The sequence below is a fragment of the Podarcis liolepis genome, assembly GCF_965112155.1.
Source record: "Podarcis liolepis genome assembly, chromosome: 16".
Classification (NCBI taxonomy): domain Eukaryota; kingdom Metazoa; phylum Chordata; class Lepidosauria; order Squamata; family Lacertidae; genus Podarcis; species Podarcis liolepis.
Genome location: NC_139567.1, coordinates 37,998,113 through 38,021,496, shown reverse-complemented (window position 1 = coordinate 38,021,496; position 23,384 = coordinate 37,998,113). Strand labels below are relative to the sequence as shown.

The following is a 23,384-nucleotide window of genomic DNA, read 5'->3' as shown; positions in this document are numbered from 1 at the left end:
GCTACATCCACCTCCTGTGGTGTGTGTTTTTTGGGAGGAAGGGTGTGTTAACAAGCTGGTTCTAACAAAACTCTGCATGATACTTTTAGGCATACTTTGGATTATCGCACAGACACCACAAACGTGTTTTTCAGAGACAGTCTGGGTCACCCTTGTTTATTTTTTCACAGCCAAAAGGGAGAAAAAGTTATTGACATGCTTTCCTTCCCGCCAAATCCCAGGTTATACAAGCACAGATGAATCCCCATCTCCTTATGATCTAAGCTCTGGAGTTCCAACTCCTTAGGTGATTTTTGAGGAGTGGGGAGGTCGGAGTGGTTCCTTCCCCATCTAATTTGTAGACTTCTTAACTGCAAAAGCAACTAGATGTTTCAGCTAAAGCACTTCCAAGGAATGATCTTGCAAAAGAAAAACAGAGAAGGGCCCCTGGATCAACTGGACACCTTTGCTATAGAACTGAAATCATACAATCTGCTTCTCAAAACACAGCTAACTGTTGAGAAGGTGGGGTGAGAGAGACACAAAACGATCAGGAAAGGGCTTCTGTACATCAGCCACCATGTTGGGAGTTATGTGGAGATTGTGTGTCTCCAAGTAAAAGCAGAGGCAGACTACAAGCACAGCCAACACGGAGCCACCGATTTGGAACAGGATCTTCCCACACAAACAAGTGACTGGAAGCGAGGTGGCAAATAAGGCAAGGCTGACTCAAACTGGGATGAGGAGAGGCCTGGTCACAGTTTTCTTGCATCATGAAGACACATGGCTGGGCCACGTGCCCAGCCAATACTCCAGCACAAAAATATGAGGCAGCTCCCTTTGAAATGGCTTTCTGGGGGTGGGGGGTGCAATCATGTATTTCGGACCAGGACAAACCACTTCGAAAATACGGCACTTAAAATTCCATTTTACAGCTAAATACCAGCTGTCAGCCATTTTTACTGTCAAATATTAGGCATGTTTGAGAGACGGTTTTGGATCAAGAAGAAACAAAGACGACCACCTTTTTTTCCCTTTTACAGCCAAGGCAACTTAAAAAGGAGAACAATGCACTCTTTGGGGACAGAAAAGCTGGCTGGAATTATTATTTTTTTAAACAAAAAACAAAACATTGAGTACCTCATTTGAAGCCAGATTCTGACCCTTAATTGCCACCTTTTTGGGGTCTGCTTACAGCCAGCTTCTGAACCTTTCAAAAGGAATTTAAAAACCAAAGGATTTCTTTAATGGAATTTTAGAGATTCTCTTTTTATTTCATTTCTCCTTCCCGCTTAAAGGCCATTTGTTGAAGCATTTTAAATTTTTATTTTTTTTTACAGTTCTCCTAGTGCAAAAGAAAATGAAAAAGAAAAAGAGCAGAAACCGAAAACAAGGAACATGAAAAAGATGCTGCTGCCTTCCTTCTCCCAGGCAACCAAAAACAAAAACAAAACGAACAGAATTTTAGGTGGTGTTTTTACTGCAACATATACACATTAAATATAGTTTACAGTCCATGCAGCGGCGCAACCATGGTTGAAGGGTTCCTGGGCCCCCGCCTTCAGTGCACTACAGTCCATGTTCCTCGCCCGCCGTCATCGCGACCCCCCCTCCACTGCCGCCTGCCTGCCTCCTAGCCCGACTTGAAGAGGAGAATTGCAACCTGGCCCAAATAGAAATAAATGAAATGCTTCGTCTCGTGCGTTACGTAGCTGCCGAAATTCCTGCCCACGATGCAATGCCAAGTGGGGTTGTATTTCTTGTCAAATTCCTGAATGGGGAGGGGGAGAGGGGAGACAGAAGAGAGAAGGGGGGGAGAGAGAGAAGAGAGAGGACGTTATTGAAATGCAGCAGCATCAAAAGGAGGCAGATCTGTGCCCCAAGGAGATTACAATCTGAACATCTGATACAGGAATCGGGAAGTGTGTTTCGGAGTGCAGAGGCCCTCAGCCAGAGCCTGTCTTGGCCAAGCCCTGGCGCTAGGCCCATCCTCACACACCCTTGCTCCTGGACAACCCCTGCATTGTTTCCTTCAGCTGTGGGGGGAGAAGGTGGTAGTTTCTGCAGTAGGATCAATATAGTTCTGGAGTCTAACCCACCCGGAGACCAGCTTGAGACATCATGATAGCCCTAACAGCTACATTGAAGAGGTGGCTCCCATAATGCTTTGCAGTGTTGCGCAGAACAGTTAGGCAACTCATCCCCAAGCGGCACATGGCTTTGTCAGTCAGTATCTTCTAAAAATATAGCACCAGCCACAGAAGGTCGCAGGTTCAATCCCCAAGTAGGGTTGGGGTAGATTCCCTGTACAAAACCCCACTGCCGGTCAGCGTAGACAGTACTGAGTTAGATGGACCAATGGGTCAGTATGAGGTCGCTTCCAATCAGGGCTGAAAGCCATGGGGGCAGGACCTTGGAGACCAGGGTTCAAATCCCACTCAGCCATGAAGCACATTGGGTGACCTTGGGCCAGTCACTGACTCTCAGCCTAACCTGCCTCACAGGGCTGTTGTGGGGATTATACGAGGAAGGGGAAAACCACGTTCCTTGGAGAAATAGGTGGGATATAAATGCGATAAACAAAGCCTTTTGGTCATAATTAATTTCATAGAATTGCAGAGTTAGAAGGGACCGCAAGGGTCATCTAGTTCAACCCCCTGCGATGCAAGAATATTGAGTGCAGAGGGTAGCAGTAACTCTTCCCAAAAACTGATTCCCAAAAACTGGCATTGAGAGGCCTCCTTCCTCTGACAGTGGAGAGATACTATCTAGACCAGAACATTTATATCAAGGCAGAAGCAGTGAAAAGTGTCAGGGACGCGGGTGGTGCTGTGGGTAAAACCTCAGCACCTAGGGCTTGCCGATCGCATGGTCGGCGGTTCGAATCCCCGCGGCTGGGTGAGCTCCCGTCTTTCGGTCCCAGCTCCTGCCAACCTAGCAGTTCGAAAGCACTCCTAAGTGCAAGTAGATAAATAGGTACCGCTTTCTAGCGGGAAGGTAAAAGGCGTTTCCGTGTGCTGCGCTGGTGCTGGCTCGCCAGAGCAGCTTCGTCACGCTAGCCACGTGACCCGGAAGTGTCTCCGGACAGCGCTGGCGCTCGGCCTCTTAAGTGAGATGGGCGCACAACCCTAGAGTTGGACACGACTGGCCCGTACGGGCAGGGGTACCTTTACCTTTTTTTAAAAAAAAAAGTGTCACAGGCCTCCTGAATGGCCTTTTTAAAAGGCAGGTTTCCCCCTGCTCACGGGAGACATTGCAATGTCATTTTATTATTTACCATTTTACTGTATTTTCTTATTCATGGATTTTGTTTCCATTGGTTTCTGTGTATTTCTGGCTAGTGGTGGGGTGGGGAGATGAACTTACTGGTGTTTTATGTGAATTGCCGACCGATTCTGCATATTAAGCCGTATATAAATATTCTTAATACTGTACGCTGAAATAAAAAGGCAGCCATGACTTTTGCCACACCCTTGCCTGGCTGTTCTGTGACAGGCAGACAGCCAAGCCAGCCACATGGAGTCCATTAGCACATGTACCCAGTCAAGGGCTTTATTTTAAAGAGGTCTTGCAAGCTCTTAGTCTCCGGGTCATGGGTTTGAGGTCCACATTGGGCAAACGTTTCCTGCATTGCAGGGGGTTAGACTAGATGACCCTCGTGGTCCCTTCAAACTCTACAATTCTATGATTCTAAGAAGAAGAAGAAGAAGAAGAAGAAGAAGAAGAGTTTGGATTTGATATCCCGCCTTTCACTCCCTTTAAGGAGTCTCAAAGCAGCTAACATTCTCCTTTCCCTTCCTCCCCCACAACAAACACTCTGTGAGGTGAGTGGGGCTGAGAGACTTCAAGGAAGTGTGACTGGCCCAAGGTCACTCAGCAGCTGCATGTGGAGGAGCGGAGACGCAAACCCAGTTCACCAGATTACGAGTCCACCGCTCCTAACCACTACACCACACTGGCTCTCATGTACCCAGTCAATGTGTTGGACATTGTTTCCCAGCAGGGAGGTAGCCAAGAAATAAAGGGGGGGGGGTGTTACTGGTTTGTTTCCGTTCTTATTTTTATTATGTATTTTGTGTTTTTTATATTGCGATTTTATGTTGTGAACCGGCCTGAGATCTACAGGTAAAGGGCACCTACAAATTTAATTAAGTAATTGTAATAATAAATAATTTGGAAGCAAATGAAAATGGGATTATACAAATCCATCAAGGATAGCAGCCGACAGTCGTGCTTTATCAATTCAATTCCTTCCAAAACACGCAGGGTAACAGTTGGTAACACACAATAAGCTCTAAGTACACACTATGTTTTGTCTTATTCTTACTGGATCAGATTGTTACTATTAATGTTTGATGTTTTATTATTTTTATATGTGTTGGAAGCTGCCCAGAGAGGCTGAGGCAACCCAGCCAGATGGGCAGGGTATAAATTAAAAAACAGTATGATTTATTTTTACAGTAGTACCTTGGGTTTAAGAACAGCCCTGTTTACAAACTATTTGGTTTACGGACTCCGCAAAACCGGAAGTAATGTCTTGGTTTACGAACTTTACCTCGGTCTAAGAACGGAAGCAGAATGGTGGAAGGGCACCGGCGGCAGGAGACCTCATTAGGGAAAGCGCGCCTTGGTTTAAGAACGGTTTCAGTTTAAGAACGGACTTCTGGAACGGATTAAGTTCGTAAACTGAGGTACCACTGTATTTATTATTCTACTGCATTTGCATCCTAGCTTCGCTTCAAAGAGCTCAAGGTGGCAGATGTTTCTCCCCCTCCTCATTCAATCCCCACAACAGCCAATTGATGGAGGTTCGGTTGAGAGAGGCAGTAACTGGCGCAGTAAGCTTCAAGACCAAGTGGGGATCCGAACCTACATTGCACTGGTTCAGAACTTGCCAGCTGCCAAGAAAGGGGCTGGCTAAGAAGAACAGGAATGGGGGGGACCACATGACCCAGTCACTTCCTCAGAGATTCTGTCTTGCCATGGCAGAATGCGACTGATGAAACCCTGAGATGACCCAATCCATAATAAATAATAATAATTTTTTTTTATTTATATCCCGCCCTCCCCAGCCGAAGCCGGGCTCAGAGCCGCTAACAACAATAAAATAACACAACATTCTAAAATCATTTCATTACAAAATTAATTGAAATCAAATTGATGGCAACCATTGGGCTAGAGTTCTGTGAAGATTGCCAAAGGAGGGAGTCAGGCTGTGCCTTGGCCAAAGGCCTGGTGGAACAGCTCTGTCTTGCAGTCCCTGCGGAAATATGTCAAGTCCCACAGGGCCCTAGTCTCTTGTGGCAGAGCATTCCACCAGATCAGAGCCACAGCCAAAAAAGCCCTGGCTCTGGTTGAGGCCAGCCTAACCTCTCTGTGGCCCGGGACCTCCAAGGTGTTTTTGTCTGAAGACCGTAAGGTCCTCCGTGGGACATACCAGGAGGGGCGGTCCCGTAGGTATGAGGGTCCTAGGCCGCATAGGGCTTTAAAGGTTAAAACCAGCACCTTAAACCTTAAACCAAGGCTCTTTTTCCTCTCTCCCAAGTGCGGGCGCCACAATACCTTTTTGATGTATGCTGCTATGTCCTTTTCTATGTTGTACTTCTCCATGGCCTGAGTGGCGCAATCGACAGCATCTTGCTGCATGTCCTCAGACATGTCCGCATTCTTGATCACTGCCTTTCTGTCAGACATGATGGACCTGCCGGGAGGAAGCCAGAGAGGAGGGTCAAGTCACGCTGCAGACCACCACAGGTCTGCCACGGCGCCACCCCTTGGAATGGCGGCTTGCAAGGAGGCAGGGCTGGGTTGAGGGGCAGACTGAAGCTGTGCTGCGTCCAATCCAATGGATGAGCCGCCACGGCTGCTTCTCTACCAGCTTTCAAAACAGGTTCACACATGGGGCTAGTCCACAAGAAAAGCACACCTTGCACTGTAGAAGCTGTGGGGTGGTTTGTTTGTTTGACCAGCAGCCGTTTATTCTGGCACCCTCCCTCCATCTATTTCAGTCCAACCTGATTGAGAAAAATGCGAGATTTTAAGCAAGTGGTCCTCCCTTTGTGACTGGGGAAGGGGGCAGTTTGCTGTGTTGCATTTTGTGCAGGCCTGATCTATCAGCACTGGGCTTCCACGCAAATGCACTCTCAACGCAAGGACTGAACACTGCAAACACAGCTCTCACTTTCACTGACGTTGGTATATGCTAGAGTTCTTGGAGAAATCCTCTATCGTTCACTCTAAAGCAAGGATAGAGTACCTGGTGTTGCTAAGACTACAACTCCCATCAGCCCCAACTAGCATGGCCAGTGGTCAGGGATGGCCAGAGTTGTAGTCCCCCAATAACTGGAGGGCTGCAGGCACCTTAACTCCTGATCTGATTAAGTCAGGCTGTTGCTTGCAAAACCACTATTTCTACCTAGCCAGCAAGCCTACAACAACAGAGTCAGACCTGTACCACCTTATGCTGAACCCACAAGAAGGTCTCAGGTCCAATCCCTGGCCTCTCCAGGTGGGACTTGGAAAGCTTTCCTGCCCCAAACCCTGGAGAGTCGCTGCCAGTCAGTTCTGACCAGGCATCCCCAAACTCGGCCCTCCGGATGTTTTTGGACTACAACTCCCATCATCCCTAGCTAACAGGACCAGTGGCCAGGGATGATGGGAATTGTAGTCCCAAAACATCTGGAGGGCCGAGTTTGGGGGTGCCTGGTTTTTAGACAATAGTGAACAAGACAGGACCAATGCTATGGCTCACTATTAAGGCTGCTTCCTATGGGCCTAAGATGATTTTGGATAGGGTCTCAGAATCGGGCCCAGTGCACCTGGTCAGCAGACGTCAAGTTGTAAAGCTGTTTCAGGTGGCAAGGAAGGACTAGCATGCCCGAAACATGCCCAGAGGGGGGTGAATAAGCTGTTCCCTCTTATCAGACACTTCTAGAGAGCTAGGCCCCAATGGGAATGTACATTTAAAGCAGTGCATTTAAAAGCAGTGCATTTAAACCACCTTAAACAGTTGTGGCTTCCCCCCCAAAAAATCCCTATTCCCCTCCCAGAGTAGAATTCCCAGAATCCCTTGGGAAGAATGACTGGGAACTGCAGCCCTGTGAGGGAGACTCTTCACAACTCCTGGGACCCTTAAAGCAACAATTCCCAGGATTCTTTGGGGGAAGCTCCAACTGTTTAAAGTGGTATGATACTGCTTTAAATGTATAGCACAGACCGGACTTTAGTGCAATCAAGACCTGGCTTTACTGGGTAGGAGGAAAAGGAAAACCAGAAGACAACAGTCCACAGGCAGCCTCAGATGCAACAGTTCAGCAAAGCCCCTGTTCTGCATCTTCTTTGAAGCGGACACCACAGCTGAAATCCTTGACGTTTTAATGCAGATTTGCACTGCCACACTGGGCCTCTTTTATAAATATAGAAAGAGTTCCCCAACCTGATGTCCTCTAGATGTCACTGGGACTCCCCAACTCCCACCAGCCAGGATGGCAGATAGCCTGGGGTGGCAGGCAGTATGGTGCAGTGGTTAAAGAGTGTTCAAACAGAACCTGGGAGACCAGGACATTCAAATCCTCACCCAGTCATGCAACTCACTGGGTGACCTTGGGCCATCAGCCTAAACTACCTCCAAGGTCGTTGAAAGGATAAAATGGGGAGGGGGAGAACCACATACAACTCCTTGAGGGTGCGACTTTGGGGAACTTGGTGACGGATCTAACCTCTGCAGGTGGGACTACCATATGTTGCCAGTTCCCACCCTCCCTGACCAATTCTGGCCATACTGGTTGGGGATAATTGAGAGGGCCTCAGATTTCCCATCCTGGTCTCCTTCAAGCAGGCAGATTCAACCCCTTTCTTACCTACCAGCATACAGTTAAAACTGAATGTGTGAACACCATTTATATATCCAAAACATGTAACTGGGACAAAAATCTCTACTTGAAAGGCTCTTTGAAAGAGGAAGAGGGATCAGCAGGCACCAAAGATAACAACAGAGATTGCGCCCGTCTGATACACAACAAGATGGAATCCCTAAGGGGACTCCATCCTAAAGGTCCAATTCCTGCTCTGTGCAGAACAGACCTCCTTTTCAAACAGTCTCTGCAAGAGACACTCTCTCCTTCAGAACACAGTGATCAGCTAAGTATACAAGGGGTGAGACAGTTTTTAAGGCATCCTGATCCCAAGGCCTATAGGGCTGTGTGCATATAGAGCACCTTGAACTCTGCTTGGTACTGTTCTGAAGACAACAAATCAGAACAATGCCATCTCTTCCCTTCATCTCTCTCTCTCTCTCTCTCTCTCTCTCTCTCTCTCTCATATCAAAAACCCCCTCCTCAATTACTCCACTATCACTGAGCTGTGAGTACATGTAACTGAAATGAATATAGACTTTTCCATCTTTGGCTCTCACCTCCATTTCCATCTCTTATGGGTAATGCTAGATTTGTAAGCTCCTCAAGGCCACAACTGCCCACCCATCTCATCATGAGTTAAATCCTGCATTGGCTGCACACTCAGCAGGCAACAGGCATGGGCAGACAAAGCAAACAGGATTTAACTTCCTGCTCACCACCAGATGCCTAGGGAGTTAAATCCTGCTCAGTTCTTCAGGATTCCATGCCAACTTCTTCCCGGTTCAAGGAGTTTGCATGGAACCCCCTGCTAAAATGAAGGGACCTCTGGTTCTAGCAGCTCCTTGCAAGGTGCTTTGAAACCCCAGCTTCAAAGAACCTTGTACAGTGGTGCCCCGCAAGACGAATGCCTCGCAAGACGAAAAGGTTTTGCGTTTTTTGAGCTGCTTCGCAAGACGAATTTCCCTATGGGCTTGCTTCACAAGACGAAAACGTCTTGCAAGTTTGTTTCCTTTTTCTTAACACCGTTAATACAGTTGCGACTTGACTTCGAGGAGCAACTCATAGAACGTGGTGTGGTAGCCTTTTTTGAGGTTTTTGAAGACTTTGGTGATTTTTGAAGCTTTTCCAAAACTTTCCCAACACCGTGCTTCGCAAGACAAAAAATTCGCTAGACGAAAAAACTCGCGGAACGAATTAATTTCGTCTTGCGAGGCACCACTGTACCTGACGCCAGGTAATTGACAGGCTGGCAACTCTGCCCGCCTGTCAAACTTGGCCTGCAAGGCTGATCCCAAAAGAATCTGGCCCAGGGAGCCAAAAGGTTCCCCACCCAATGTAGACCACACCCTACACTGGCACAGCATAAACAGGACCCTTAACCCTCCCCACCCAACATTCAAAGGCTGAAGGTCAGCATTTTCTTGCAAGCCTCTACCAACAGATCCCAAGAGCTGCAGTTCCCAAAGCTTTCAATGCCCACACTAATGCATGCAGCCACCACCCACTGAAATAACTTAGCCATACATGAGCTTCATAAATGGGAGTTTACATAGCCAATCACCCACAGACTTTCACTGGGGTGGGTGGAGAGTCTCTCTACTCAGCTGCCTTAACCACAAACAATGCGGAGCCACAAAAGGGTTGAGCCACAGATGCAAACGCTGCAAGGAAGAAGTGAGGTCAGTCTTTGTGGGCACGTCCACATGACCAATATAATAACCAGGGCTGTGGTTGTGGTTGTTTTATAAAGGCTGCTCAATCACATCACTCACACCCCTTCCCAATTGACATCTTTTAGGAACATTAGAAACCGCCCAACAATTAATTCATGGTTAATTCCCATGACAGAGAGTAGAAGCCATGACAGTTAAGCCAGGCTTTTAAAACTAAGTTACTAGTCCACATGATTGACACGCTGCCCGCCTGCCAATCCACAGCCTGTTAATTTGTGCCACACAACATGTGCAAGTTTCAATAGCCTCTGTGCCTTGGTCACAGGCAACTAGTTCCACTTAGCATAAGCAAATAGATAGCCGTTTTGGCTGGTAGCCATAGGTAAGTTCTAGCTCTACTGTCAGAGGTAGAACACCAGGTGTGAATACCAGGTATAGGGGGATTGGGGGGGACCCTGCTTATGGGCTTCCCATTGGTCACTGCAAGAACAGGACACTGACTAGCGGGTCTTTCTGCTGCTCTTCAAAAGCAGGTTTCTTTTTTTTAATATTTTATTAAGGATTTTCTTGTTTTACAAAAGTGTAGTGCCTCGTTTTTGGTGTTTTTTTTTTCATGTAACATTTTTACAAATCCATTTCATTTGTTGAGGCATTAGGGGGGGAGAAAAAAGGAAGAGAGAAGAAAAGGGGGGGGTGGAGAGAGGGAAGATGGATGGGGGTGGGGTCGGGTGGCGGTGTTTCTATTATGTTTAATGTGTGTAGAGTTTGGTGTCAGCGTTGTTTGTGTTGTTCACTTGTGTTCCTTTGGTGGTGAGAGAGGTTGAGGTTGGCCTAGGGTGTGATTGTTTGCTTGTGATTGGCTGTGGTGATCTTTGTTTTCGTGTGTGAGTGAGGTGGGTGGGTGTTTTGGATCAGGTCACCAACAGCATACAAAAGCAGGTTTCTGGAAGAGCTTTCACTCTGGTGGAAGCTCATTGCAATCAGGAGATTCCCCAGCAACCATGCAGAACGACCGTTCCTGGGATTCTCTAATCCAAGGCCATTTAGCAAGCAATGAGCTAAGAGGACACCACCCCCGTTTCCCCTGCCTGCAGGAGGAGTTAAACTCACTTTGCAAATACCAAACCTTATCCACCCAGAATTGTAAGCATTCCCCAGACCCCTGCAGTGTTAAGGAGAAATGCCAGAATGGTTGCAGAGCGGAAGACAGGGTGGTGTTAACAAGAAGCCCTGAGCCTTCCCAGAACCACAGTTTGCAGGAATCTCTTGAACAGGAGTGAGGAACAGCAGCCTGGAATGTGCCCTGGAACTCTGATGCTGCCTCTTGCTTGCATGGATGGATGGAGGACAGGTGTGTGTGCGTGTGTGTGTGTAGAAACCAGCCCTGGTGTACAAACCACAAAGCCAACATTTATATGCTTGGCCCCACCCACTTTTCCTCCAGCCCCGCCCACCGCTGCCATGTGGCCCCTGGAAGGTCCTGCAAAAGGGTAAAAAATTTTCCCACCCTTTGCTCTCGAAATAGTCGTAACTATCAAATTCAAAGATTTGGGAAGGGGGCCCAGCTCAGCAGAAGAGCACCCAGAGCTGGGGGCGCACCTGGGCCACGACACCTCCCATTAGGTAGAGGATCAGGTAGCTGCTGCCAGCCAGAGCAGACAACACTGAGGTCAATGGACGAGCAGTCTTAACCTGGTATAAAGCAGCTCCCTGCATTCATAGCGGAGATGTGGCTGGGGTAATCAGCCAGCCAGGAGATACTCAAGAAACAAAGGGTGTGAACAGCAAGCTGATTAATTAACTGACGCCACCCCACCCCTGCACACATACACAGTCCTTCTATGAAAGAGTTACTGGGAAAATCTTCAACAGCAGCTTATCCAGCTTCTTACACACTGCACCACCCACCGGCAGCTAATGCAAGCAAGCCAGCTTCCTTGTAGGCCAACCACTAACGGCGACATAAGAACATGTGCTTGAGCTTGCTTTCCCCTCCTCCCTCCCCATTCTTTTTCCTCGTGTGTCATGACTTTTCTGTTGTAAGCCTGAGGGCGGGGGCTGTCTTAATACAGATTTCTGCAAGCTGCTCCATAAAGCCTTTTTGTGTGTGTGTGCATTAAGTCTGGGGTATAACTGCCACAAATGAACAATTACTAAAAAAAGAAGAAGAAGAGGAAGAGTTTTTCCGTCTGGAAGCACTGAGGCTGCATGCTGAGAGTGATTCCCGTCTCTTGGCAGGACCTCAAAAGGGACAGAAGGAATAGCTTTGTTGCAGCCGTTAAAATATCGCTACCCAAGAGCGAAGAAGGAACCCGGAACCCGTTACATAATAGCCATGGCCAAGGTTACAATTATCCAAACCTTTGTTATCCCCCCTGCCCACCAGTTTGAAGACTACCCTGTGCATCCCTCTCTGCCTAAAAAACAACATTATTGCATTTACCATGAAGGAGCTGCTACATTTACTGGAACTGTAACAAGAGGAAGACTCCCACTTTGCACACACAAAAAAACTTTGAAAGGATATGGGGTTTGCTACAGTCCTAAACCAGCCGCAAGGAACCAGTGGCCCTCCAGATGTTGATGAACTACAACTCCCATCAGCCCCAGCAAGCCTGGCTGATGGGGTGAAGCATGTCAGCAACATCTGCGGGGCCACAGGTTCCCCTCACCTGTCCTAGACAGAAGAAAAGCCAGCCTGTCATTGCTAGCCTGCAAGGCCTCTTGGCACCAATGCAGGAAATTGATTCAACCCAGCAGCCACGTTCTTCGGCTTCCACTTGCTCCCATTTCACAGGTGAGGTAAAGAGAGGCCTTCCCTGCAGGAGGAGCGGAAAGCACACCAATGACTGCAAAAGCACCCTGGAAGTTTAGGAACAGCATCCAAGTTTAGGAACAGCATCCACCATGCTCTTGGAAACAGAAGCCCAAATGAAAACCAACCAGATTTTGAAAGATCGAGGGGCACCGAGGGAAGCAAGTTAATTCGTTTTTATTTTCTTCCATTGAGGAAGCTGCGTTATATACTGAATCAAACAACGCAGTCCATATAGCCTACTACTGCACCTGGGACCTGCGCATGGCAATGCTGTCGCTACGCCCTCTCCTCTAAAAGTCCGGCCTGTAAGAAATTCAAAGCACCGTCCTCAGGGGAAGACTTGCTGCAAAGCCAGGGATGTTGCCAGAACAGGTTGAAGGGCCAAACCGTCCCGCCAGCCAGACGTGTCCTGGGGTCACCAGTCTTCCAGCAGCGTATTAGTTCCACTTGAACTCAACACCAAGCTTATCAGTACCCGCCTCGGCTAAGATGAACTTAAAAAAACAACACAAAAAACCAGGGAAGGCATTTACATAGTTTCTTCTAATAGGGTAAGCCAGTCTCTCCGTAAAATATTTACAGCATGAATATGGGGGGTGCGGGGGAGAACCCCCAAAAGGATCTTACATTGGATACATGCATGCAGGCCCCTTGCAACAGCACCGGGGAAAAGGGCTGTGGCTCAGTGGTTAGTGCACCAGCCATGCATGCAGAAGGTCCCATGTTCAATGCTAAGGTCGAGCTGGGAGAGACATTGGCCAGTCAGTGCAGGCAGCAGTGAGCTAGACCACGCACCCCCAAACTCGGCCCTCCAGATGCTTTGGGACTACAATTCCCATCATCCCTGACCACTGGTCCTGTTAGCTAGGGATGATGGGAGTTGTAGTCCCAAAACATCTGGAGGGCCGAGTTTGGGGGTGCCTGAGCTAGACAGACCGACTCAGGACGAAGGGAGTCCCTGTGCACCACCTGCCCCTCTGCCCTTATTATGGTCATCACTTCTAGAACAGTGAGGACAATTCAATCATTTGTGTGGCATGGGCTGGGAGGGGAGAGAAGGGACCCTGGGATTAATTCAAAAGCCCTATCATAAAGGAAGCTGTCTTCTCCTTGGCCAGGACCCCCCTGCAATGACAGGGAAACTTTGGAGGACAATGCAACGGGGTGGGAAGCATGGGCATAGCCAGGGGGCCAGCTGCCACCCCCAATCAAGTAAAACAATTGAAATACTTAACTGACCAATCACGTCAGTTCTCCCTCCCCAACAAACGTCCTGCCCGCCCCCCAACAAAAATCCTGGCTATGCCCGTAGTGGGCAGGCACATTATCCCAGGGTGCGTCCCCCAGAATCCTTGCAATATACACCACCCTCGTGTCTCAGTGATGGGAGTTTTGCTCCGATCCCCCAACAGCCAAGCCACAAGGAGGACAGTAATTGGAGGACCACAAGCCTGGGTTGCAGGAGGGATGCAGCTCAAAAATAGAGCTTCCAGGTTTGACCCCCCAGCATCTCTGGGTAGGGCCAGGAAAGGATCTCTGCCTGGATCCCTAGAGAACCACTGCCAGCGTCAACAATGCTGGACCAATGTCCTGACTCATGTTCACGCATGCATGGTGGTGGGGAAGGTGTGTGTGCCGTTATCACCTGCCCAGCCAAACACAAATGCCATAAAAGGCTTGTTTACAACATCAGCCATTTAAAACCCAGTCCCTTTTACTCTTGCAGGGATAGTGCCAGTCTGAGCAGCCTGGCGGGAGGGCGAAGGAAGCAAGAGAGGGGCGGGTGCCACTCCGAGGTCCTTGGCAGAAAAAGTGGGGTGTAAAAACGCAATAGTAAATAAAACGGCACTTGGGAGGGGGAGATTCTCTTTCCTCCGGAGAGCATCCTCCCTTACTATGAGGCTGCTGCAATGGGGAGTTTCCCTTTAATACAGCCTCTCTCTTTTTTTGGGGGGGGGGAGAGAAGCAAGGAGAGGGTGGCTTGTAGAGGAAGCCGCCACACCACACATACAATCTTCCTTGGATCCTGACCAAGTTCAGCTCCACCTGCAGGTTCCAAAGGTGGCAACAGCCTCCCCAGCTAGAAAAAGGCCTCGGGCAATGTTTCCCCCCCCTCCTTTTTTTTTTCTTAAAGCCTTCCAAGTCCCTACTCTAGAAGGATCCATGCTCAATCCCATGATCTCGGTTCCCTCCATCCCTGACAGGGACGTCACTGGACCTCGAAGCCAAGGGCAGCTCCAGCAGAATCCCATTGGCTCTGCTGCAACCCTCCTAGGAAGAGCAAAGGCAGCTTTTTAAGTTTGTCCCACCCTTAAAGGCAACCATCACAGACCTGAACCTGTCCTTTGCAAGAGGGGTTTCCCTCCCCCCCCCCATGGGGATCTAAACAAGCCTTCTTCCAGCTCCTATGTCACAAAGGGGCTTCCTAGCAAGGCTTTAGGAATCTTATTTTTTCACTAGCACTCCAAAAAGTCTCCAGTCTGATTTCAGGCTTGACCTTGGGGGGGGGGTTGGGGGGGCATAGTATTAATATTTAATTTATCCTGTTTTAAAAATCAATATATTGGGGGGGGGGTAGAGAGAAAGAACTGGCTACTTGATTCCAGAATGAAATGTTATAATACCAGCTGCATCCCAATCAACACTCACACAACTACTGTACTGCAGAGGTGAGCGAGAAAGCCAAGTGGATGGACAGTTTGCACACTCTCTCTCTCTCTCTCTATATATATATATATGGAGGGTGTAGCTCAGAGTTAGCAGAAAGAGGTAGATCCACAGAAACCTCGTCTGCCAAGTTTGGTACAAAGGAAGGTAGATTGCACACTCAATACCCATTAGCTATGCCCACTTTTGGGGGAGAGTGGATGGGGGGGGGGAGCAGCCTGGGTTGCAATCCTCTGCACCCTTACCTTTGAATAATTGTGTGATAAATAAATAAATATTAAAGTCCCACTGGGGCTTCCTGAACTCAAGGGGGTTTACTTCCGAGTAGGCATGCATGAGATTGCACTAGGCGCAGGAGCCTAAGGGGCGTGGACTAAAACAGGGGAAAAAATGAAAAATAAGAAGGGAGGAAGGAGGGGCGGCCAAAATCAAGCATCCCCATCACTTCCAATGGCCAGAACCCCTCGCTGCTCGCGCAACTATTTGAGCGCCCCCCCATCAACCCCTCCGCCCCAAACTCGCCCCATCCAATTCTGCAATGGGGGGAAAAGCAAATAAAACGAATGAATAAGTCACCCGTTTGCAACCACTTACCTTCACAGTGTTAGGCAAAGCCTCCGATTATTTATATATATATATATATTTTTAAAAAATAATAATAATAAATGAGGGCGCGCTCTTTCCCCCCACGGCACGTCGAAAGGCAACGCTGCAAAGGTTTTCTACAGCCTCCCAACGCCCGGGCTCCAATGCGCGTTCCTGCCCCGTTTGCAAAAAGAAAAAAAAGGGGGAAAGCACCAGCGAAGCGCCCGATGCTGCTGTCGGCGAAGGTGGTTGGAGCGTCGCTCGCTTACTCAGCGCAGCAGCAGCAGCAGCGCCGGCGCCCTCCGCTCTCTTCCCCCTGCGAGCCTCCTCTGGCTGCCTGCCCTTGCCCCCCCTGGGCTGAAATAGGCGCCCCTCCCCTTGCAGTAGCTCAGCCACGCTGCGCCTCCATTGGCTGCCGCAGAGCCTCGGCCCACAGCGACGTAGCGTTCTCCTCTCGCTGTTCTCTGTCTACATCTTATTTCATCCCATAATGCCACGAGGAAATTGCAGAACCAATTTTTTTGTATGTGTGGGGTGGGGGGGGGTGGAGAGAGCCTAGGGGTGGGGCTGGAGTTTCTCGCTTTTTGTTTGTTATTAAAACAGAGCGTCCACAAATGAGCCAATGAAGAAGCGGGCATTATTATTATTATCAGGATCTGGGTCTTCTCTCTCGGCTTCCTTCTTCTTCTTCTTCTACTCTGCCTCCCTCTCTGTTTCCGGGCAGGGAGCTGCTTGGAACAGCTGCATCGCCAGGCAGAACTGCAACAGGTGTAGCTTTATCTCAGCATCACTGGGGGGGAATGTTTGAAGCTGCACCTGTTGCACTGCTGCCTTTCAAAGGAGCGCTGGAATAAAGAAATGCAGCTGGTGGAGAGGGAGAGATAATTTGCCTGTAGGTAGAAGCCTTTGGGTTAGTAGGTAACAGAGGATACAATGTCCACTTGCTTAGGTGGGAATAAGCCCAATGGAACTCAGTGGGACTTACAGTGGTACCTCGGGTTAAGTACTTAATTCGTTCCGGAGGTCTGTTCTTAACCTGAAACTGTTCTTAACCTGAAGCAACACTTTAGCTAATGGGGCCTCCCACTGCTGCTGCGCTGCCACCGTGCAATTTCTGTTCTCATCCTGCAGCAAAGTTCTTAACCTGAAGCACTACTTCTGGGTTAGCGGAGTCTGTAACCTGAAGTGTATGTAACCTGAGGTACCACTGTACTTCTGAGTAGATGCCCATAGAATTGCACTGGAAATCTCACTGGCTTGGGTGTTATTTGCAAATATTGTTTGAATGGGAGGTGAGGCGGGACTTCCTTGGAGCAGGGAAAAACAGAATGTAACACGCACACACCATTTATATGGTTCTTAAATTGATTGTTTAAGAAAAAGCTGTGTCTTTTGATTCCACAATGAAAATACTGTATAAGGATGTGAAATATTCGTGAATATTTGTTTTTTTAAAAAGTTAAGTTAGCTATATTTTGTTTGTTGGGGGGTGGTCCCTGGAAATCGAATCGGTTAACAGCAAAGGTGAGGAACCCCTTTCCGCCCTGGGGGCTGCATGACGGCGATAGGGCCAGAGGTAAAAATGGCATAGACCAGAGGTATAATCTTCACCTTGGTGCAGCTGGCTACATTCCAGCTATGGAATAGTCAGTGGTTTCCATATGTACACCCCCCGTAAATATCAGTCTGCCTTCCATCCAAGAGGCATTATCATATAATGGGAAAATTCCAGCCAGGCATAATGACTCAACTGGTAGAGTATGAGATTCTTCATCTCAGGGTTGTGGGTTCAATCCCCACATTGGGGCTGGACTAGATGACCCTTATGGTCCCTTCCAACTTGATAAGTGCTCAAGGGGGGTATGAAGCAGGGATAGTGAGGAGTGCGGCCTGGGCAGACTGGGTGTGGCTTGGGCAGGGGCCAGGGAGGATGGTGAGGGCCAGAGAGAGTCCTGGAGGGCCTAATTCAGACCTCAGGCCTGAGGTCCCTCAACCCATATATGCAGAGATCAGAAAACAGAGGGACAATTATTCCCCCTGTCCACTGAGGACAATACATTCTTACTCCAAACACCTGCCCTCCCCACTCCTGTATCTTAGAATTCAATGAGTGAAACACTTTCTCTGCGAACATTTCATTTGCTGGACGAAGGTCACCTGCAGAGCATACATTTAAAGCAAATGGCTTTTCCCCTCCCTGAACAGATCCTGGAAGCTGTAGTTTGTTAAGGGTGCTGGGAATTGTATCTCCTGGAGGTGTAAACTACAGTTCCCATGATTCCTGGTGGGGGAGGGGCTTTAAATGTGTGGTGTGGGTGTCAGCAAAGTTTGGCCAAGTTCCAGGCCCGCAAGGATTTGTGTAAGGCACAGAAGGGGAGATTTTGTACAGCGTCGCTTCTCCCTTTACAGGAAACAGAAGAAGAAGAGTTTGGATTTGATATCCCGCTTTATCACTACCCGAAGGAATCTCAAAGTGGCTAACAATCTCCTTTCCCTTCCTCCCCCACAACGAACACTCTGTGAGGTGAGTGGGGCTGAGAGACTTCAGAGAAGTGTGACTGGCCCAAGGTCACCCAGCAGCTGCATGTGGAGGAGCAGAGACGCGAACCCAGTTCCCCAGATTACGAGTCCACCGCTCTTAACCACTACACCACACTGGCTTTGCACACTGGGGTGCACAGGAAAGGATTTCCTCAGAAACACAGCAGTCCTCAATGGGGGCTGATGGGATTTGGGGTCCAGCAACATCTGGAGAGCACCAGAGGATTCCTGCATTGCAGGGGGCTGGACTAGATGGCCCCTGGGTGATCCTCGGAGTTATCCTTCCAGAAGGCAGAAGGGATATAGCTCAGTGGTTAAAGCTTCTGAGCCGCATGCAGAAGGTACTGGGTTCAACCCACAACATCTCCAGGCAGAGCTGAGGGAGAGTCTGCAACCCTGGAGAATCACTGCTGGTCAGTGTAACTCAGGTGTGGGGAACCTTTGACCCTCCAGATGTTGCTGAACTACAACACCTTTCAACCCCCACGCCCAATGCCAAGGAATGATGGGAGCTGTATTTCTGCCACATCTGGAGGGTCAAGGGTTCCCCACACCTGATGTAAACAATATTGAGCTAGCTCAGGGTTCCCCAAACTTGGGTCTCCAGATGTTTTTGGACTACAACTCCCATCATCCCTGGCTGGCAGCAGGACCAGTGGTCAGGGATGATGGGACTTGTAGTCCCAAAACAGCTGGAGACCCAAGTTTGGGAAACCGTGAGCTAGATGAATATTTGCCATCACTGCTGTTCCTTCCCCATCCAGAGATGTTTTCAAAGTACAGTAGAGCTGAACAGGTACCTGTCACGGCCAAGAGGCTGGATCCAGATGGTCTCTTTCGCTCATTCCAGTGCCATTATTAAAAGAGGGCCTGGGGGAGGATGAACGAGGATATGGATGAAAGAAGGCAAAACGTTAAACTTACTACACGTCTCTAAAAATATGTATAAGCAACACCTGAGCTTTGCTGACTCACTCATTAAACAAAGGTGTCACGACTGCCAACACACAGGAAAGCTGAAATGTGGTACGCGCACCATCTAATTCATCTTAATTAATGGGCAGTGGGGGAGACTGAAGGAGGAATTAAAACTCGAGATCTGAAGGCGAGGGATGGAATGCTGGGCTGCAGAATCCCCTCTGCTAGCAGCCTGATAGGACAGACAGACAGACAGACAAAGAGAAGAATTTGCAGTGGCAATGAACACATATTCATTTATTTGGGACAAGTCAGTAGAGGCTGCTCCATTAGGGCAAATGGGGCACTGCCCCGCCAATCTCGTTTCTCTGGGCACCTCCAGACATCGTTTTTATGGTGTGTTCATGATGGCTTGATCTCATGAAGGGTGTTTTGGCGGTGACACATGATCCCGCTTTCAATACTATTTACAGCTACAAACATTTCAAGGCAGACATACTGCTTTTGTTTCCAGTCAACGCATCTCCCACAGCTTCCTGCTGAATTCCTGTAATTTTTAATATCACTAATGTTCTAGGTTCTGTGTGGGGTTTTTTTATTGCTGTGCTTTAGTGCAAGAGTACCCCTCCCAATGGCAATGATGTGTGGGGCTGGCCCTAGACATGTTGCTGCTTCAGGCAAAACAAAATCCTAGCCCTGCCCCCCACCTAGCCAGCCACCAGCCAGGGGTGGACTTCGGTCTTTCAAATTTCAGCAGCACCCTGTGCAAGGTCAAAATATGGAGCCCCCTGCCTCTCGCCTTCCATTCTTCTCAATTTACTATGACTTACTTGCCATGCAGAGACATCACTTTGCCAACAAAGGTCCGTATAGTTAAAGCTATGGTTTTTCCAGTAGTGATGTATGGAAGTGAGAGCTGGACCATAAAGAAGGCTGATCGACGAAGAATTGATACTTTGGAATTATGGTGCTGGAGGAGACTCTTGAGAGTCCCATGGACTGCAAGAAGATCAAACCTATCTACTCTTAAGGAAATCAGCCCTGAGTGCTCACTGGAAGGACAGATCCTGAAGCTGAGGCTCCAATACTTTGGCCACCTCATGAGAAGAGAAGACTCCATGGAAAAGACCCTGACGTTGGGAAAGATTGAGGGCACAAGGAGAAGGGGACGACAGAGGACGAGATGGTTGGATAGTGTTCTCGAAGCTACCAGCATGAGTTTGACTAAACTGTGGGAGGCAGTGGAAGACAGGAGTGCCTGGCATGCTCTGGTCCATGGGGTCACGAAGAGTTGGACACATAACAACAGATTGTAGAACACATTATAGCCCAAAGCTCAGGTTGCCATATTTCAAAATGTCAAAAGAAGAGTTGTTGAGATTTTGTTTGTTTTGTTTTGTTTTTGAGCTGTTTTTAAAGGAAATTTGCCAAAGTATCAACACTTCCCATATGGACTTCCATACGCCCGGATTTTCCCGGACATTTTAACTGATTTTCGGTGGGCGAATCTGGAGAATTCCAGACACGTGGCAGCCCTACCAAAGCCCAACTCTGTCCCCTTTCATTATGAAGGTTGCTAACCACACTGAAAATCTGAACCTCTTTGACCTGAGACCACACAGAGGTGAATGAATACCACGGACAGTGATGCCTTTGCCGTGCCACCTTCAATGAGCTGGAAGGGTACTTTCTGCTTGCAGCCCCATTTTCATCAAATTGCGACACTTGTTAGTGATAATTAATTTGTGCATCTGCTAGCACCCAAAGACCACCCTGGTTGCTTCCAGACCACCTGATTATTCAGCCTTCATCCTGATTTGATTGCCGCACCAGCTGTTGGCTGAGTGTTCATTCTGATTGGTGCACTGGGAAGTTAAAACAGGGTTGCATCAGGAAAACATTAGGGGGCACACCCCACACTTTCCAGTACCGGTAAAGACCAGGATGCAAGTCTGTGTAGAGGGATATGGCCTGGGAAGAGTTCAAAGGGTCAGGTGGAGGGACCCTTTGAACTTAGAATCTTGAGATCTCTGCTTTAGAATCTTGAGATCCCGAAGCACTAGATCAGATAGTGTGTGATTTATTGATCGCTGAATATCAAGAGATATTGGGAAGTATTCCTGGATGGCATCTGGGAAATGGCAGGATGCAGTCTGAAATTTGACCCTCTTCCTTGCATTATTTGGCAATGTAAAAACACAAAGCCGGGTGGCTGTGTCTTTACACAGAGTAGGCCTACTGGAAATCAGTGGACCTAATTTAATCCTATTCATTAAACAGGTCTACTGTGAATAAAACTTATCTGAATGCTGCACAAGGTGCCAAAATATGAAAGAGAGATGCATATCTATTTTCTAGTGGCAGCTGACTGGCAATTAGCCACATAGGGAAATAAGGAGGCTTGAGATCATCAATTTGTTGGGATGTTCCGAATGTGGGACGTGGCTCATATGGGCAGTGTTTGACTATGGCATCCTGTCAGCACAATGAGTTTTTCTTGCAAAGTGGGACTCCCCCCCCCACTCTCCAGATCTGCTCCAGAGGGTTGCGGAACCTCTAGAACAGATTTGGGGGTGGAGGGGGAGAAGAGGGGGTAACTGTGCCATCGCTCAAGCAGAAAACCTTGCGCTGGTGGAGCAGTCGCATAGCACAGTGGCGTAGCGTGGGTTGTCAGCACCCGGGGCAAGGCAAGTAATTTGCGCCCCCTAACCCGTGGATTTGCGCCCCCTAACCCGTGGATTTGCGCCCCCTAACCCTAACCCCCAGATGTTGCGCCCGGTGCGGCCGGTCCCCCCTGCACCCCCCACGCTACGCCACTGGCATAGCATGACATTGGAAACAGCACTTCGTTGAATCTCAGGGCAGACCCCAAAATAAACTACAGTACAGTGGTACCTCGGGTTACGCTTCAGGTTACAGACTCCGCTAACCCAGAAATATTACCTTGGGTTAAGAACTTTGCTCTAGGATGAGAACAGAAATCGTGCAGTGGCGGCAGCGGGAGACCCCATTAGCTAAAGTGGTACCTCAGGTTAAGAACAGTTTCAGGTTATTTGGTATTTGTGGGGTTTTTTTTTCTTTTTTCGTGCTGTATCAATAAAAATCTTTTAAAAAAGAACAGTTTCAGGTTAAGAACAGACCTCCAGAACGAATTAAGTTCTTAACCCGAGGTACCACTGTACCTGATTTTTAAAAATGGTTTGATGAACACGTACCATTTTTAAAAATTAAAGATTTTATTATATTTTATTTACTAATATTTTATTATGTACTGGGGGGGGGAGTCCTCAGTAGTGCTCAACTCGTAATAGCAAACAATTATAAATCTTATCTGTATCTTATTTAATACTATCAACTGCTTAATTTGCTTCAGGGACTTCTTACTGTGGGTCATAGTATTTGATCTGGATTCTTCCACACACAAAAAACGGCCTTCAAAATTATTGGGAATGAAACTTACAAATCCTAGACCATTGACCTCCAGGATGCCTTCCAACCTGTCTGGGATCTCACTCTGTATTGTGGTCGATGCAGCTCTCCGATAACACATCACACAGAAAATAAAAGCGGCAGTGAATTAAGTGAAAGGAAGGACACCGTGGGATTGCCCGTTTTCAGGCACGTTGGTACGAAACGCCTTCCAGAGGGCCAATTAGCTGATGGGCGATCTGGACACAGGGACTTCACTGGCACCGACTCACTCCTGAAGTTCAGAACGCGATCAAAACGAAACTTCCCTGCTGCTCCTCCGTTCATCTGTGAATGGGGTTTCAAACAGAGGGGCCGAGAAAACGACTTCCTCTCCGCGGGGCAGTTTGGCAAAGGTGGAGAGAGCTGCCTTTTTGGATAAAGGCATGAATGAAGAAATTCTTCAGTCGGCAGGCTGCCTGGTGTGTTTGAAGGAGGAGCTGCTCTCCTCTGAAGGGAACATAATAGGAGTGCCTTTTACCAGCTAGGCCTGCTTCACAAACGACAGCGGCTCTTGCGCTGTGATTCATGCGCCGGCAACCTCCTTGCTCCATTATTGCAATGCTCTCTGTGTGGGGCTACCCTTGGACCTGGTCCAGAGCTGCCAGCTGGTGCAAAATGCTGCAGCTAGACTGCTGACGGGGACAGACTACGGCCAGCACATAACTCTGGTGCTCAAAAGTCTGCACTAACTGCCCATACAAGGTACACTACAGGGCCGGGTTCGAGGTGCATGCATTCATTTGCAAGGCTCTTAACAACCTGAGTCCAGGATATTTGAAAGACCACCTGAGCAGTCTGCCTTCAGCCAACCCACCCGCCCCCCCCACCTGCCTGCCTTATTAAAGACTATCAGTCTGGGAGTCGTCTGGGCTGACA

General features: G+C 48.4%; 1 protein-coding gene and 1 long non-coding RNA gene across 3 annotated transcripts; one reads left to right on the top strand and one right to left on the bottom strand.

Annotated features, from left to right (window-relative positions):
- Nucleotides 1-126: 126 nt before the first annotated feature.
- Nucleotides 127-16,092, bottom strand: DYNLL2 (dynein light chain LC8-type 2). 2 transcript variants are annotated; one of them, XM_083480176.1, is made up of 3 exons: nt 15,588-16,092; nt 5,542-5,680; nt 127-1,750 (listed from the first exon to the last, which is right to left on the bottom strand). In XM_083480176.1, the coding sequence occupies exons 2-3, from the start codon at nt 5,671-5,673 to the stop codon at nt 1,613-1,615; spliced, it is 270 nt and encodes an 89-aa protein (XP_083336302.1). In that variant the 5' UTR covers nt 5,674-5,680; nt 15,588-16,092; the 3' UTR covers nt 127-1,612. The 2 variants fall into 2 exon arrangements, with proteins under 2 accessions (XP_083336302.1, XP_083336301.1); XM_083480175.1 differs by having other exon boundaries at nt 15,848-15,901.
- On the top strand, nt 9,061-21,759 carry LOC310695541. Its single transcript, XR_014520145.1, has 3 exons — nt 9,061-10,041; nt 10,448-10,897; nt 21,686-21,759. It is a non-coding gene; the product is annotated as an uncharacterized lncRNA (long non-coding RNA).
- Nucleotides 21,760-23,384: the final 1,625 nt, after the last annotated feature.

Bases quoted from the DNA above. Each gene is read 5' to 3' on its own strand.
- DYNLL2 (XM_083480176.1), bottom strand. From the start codon at position 5,673: ATGTCTGACAGAAAGGCAGTGATCAAGAATGCGGACATGTCTGAGGAC. The intron at 1,751-5,541 runs GTATTGTGGCGC...CTCCCCATTCAG, and splicing joins TAGCAGCATACATCAAAAAG to GAATTTGACAAGAAATACAA.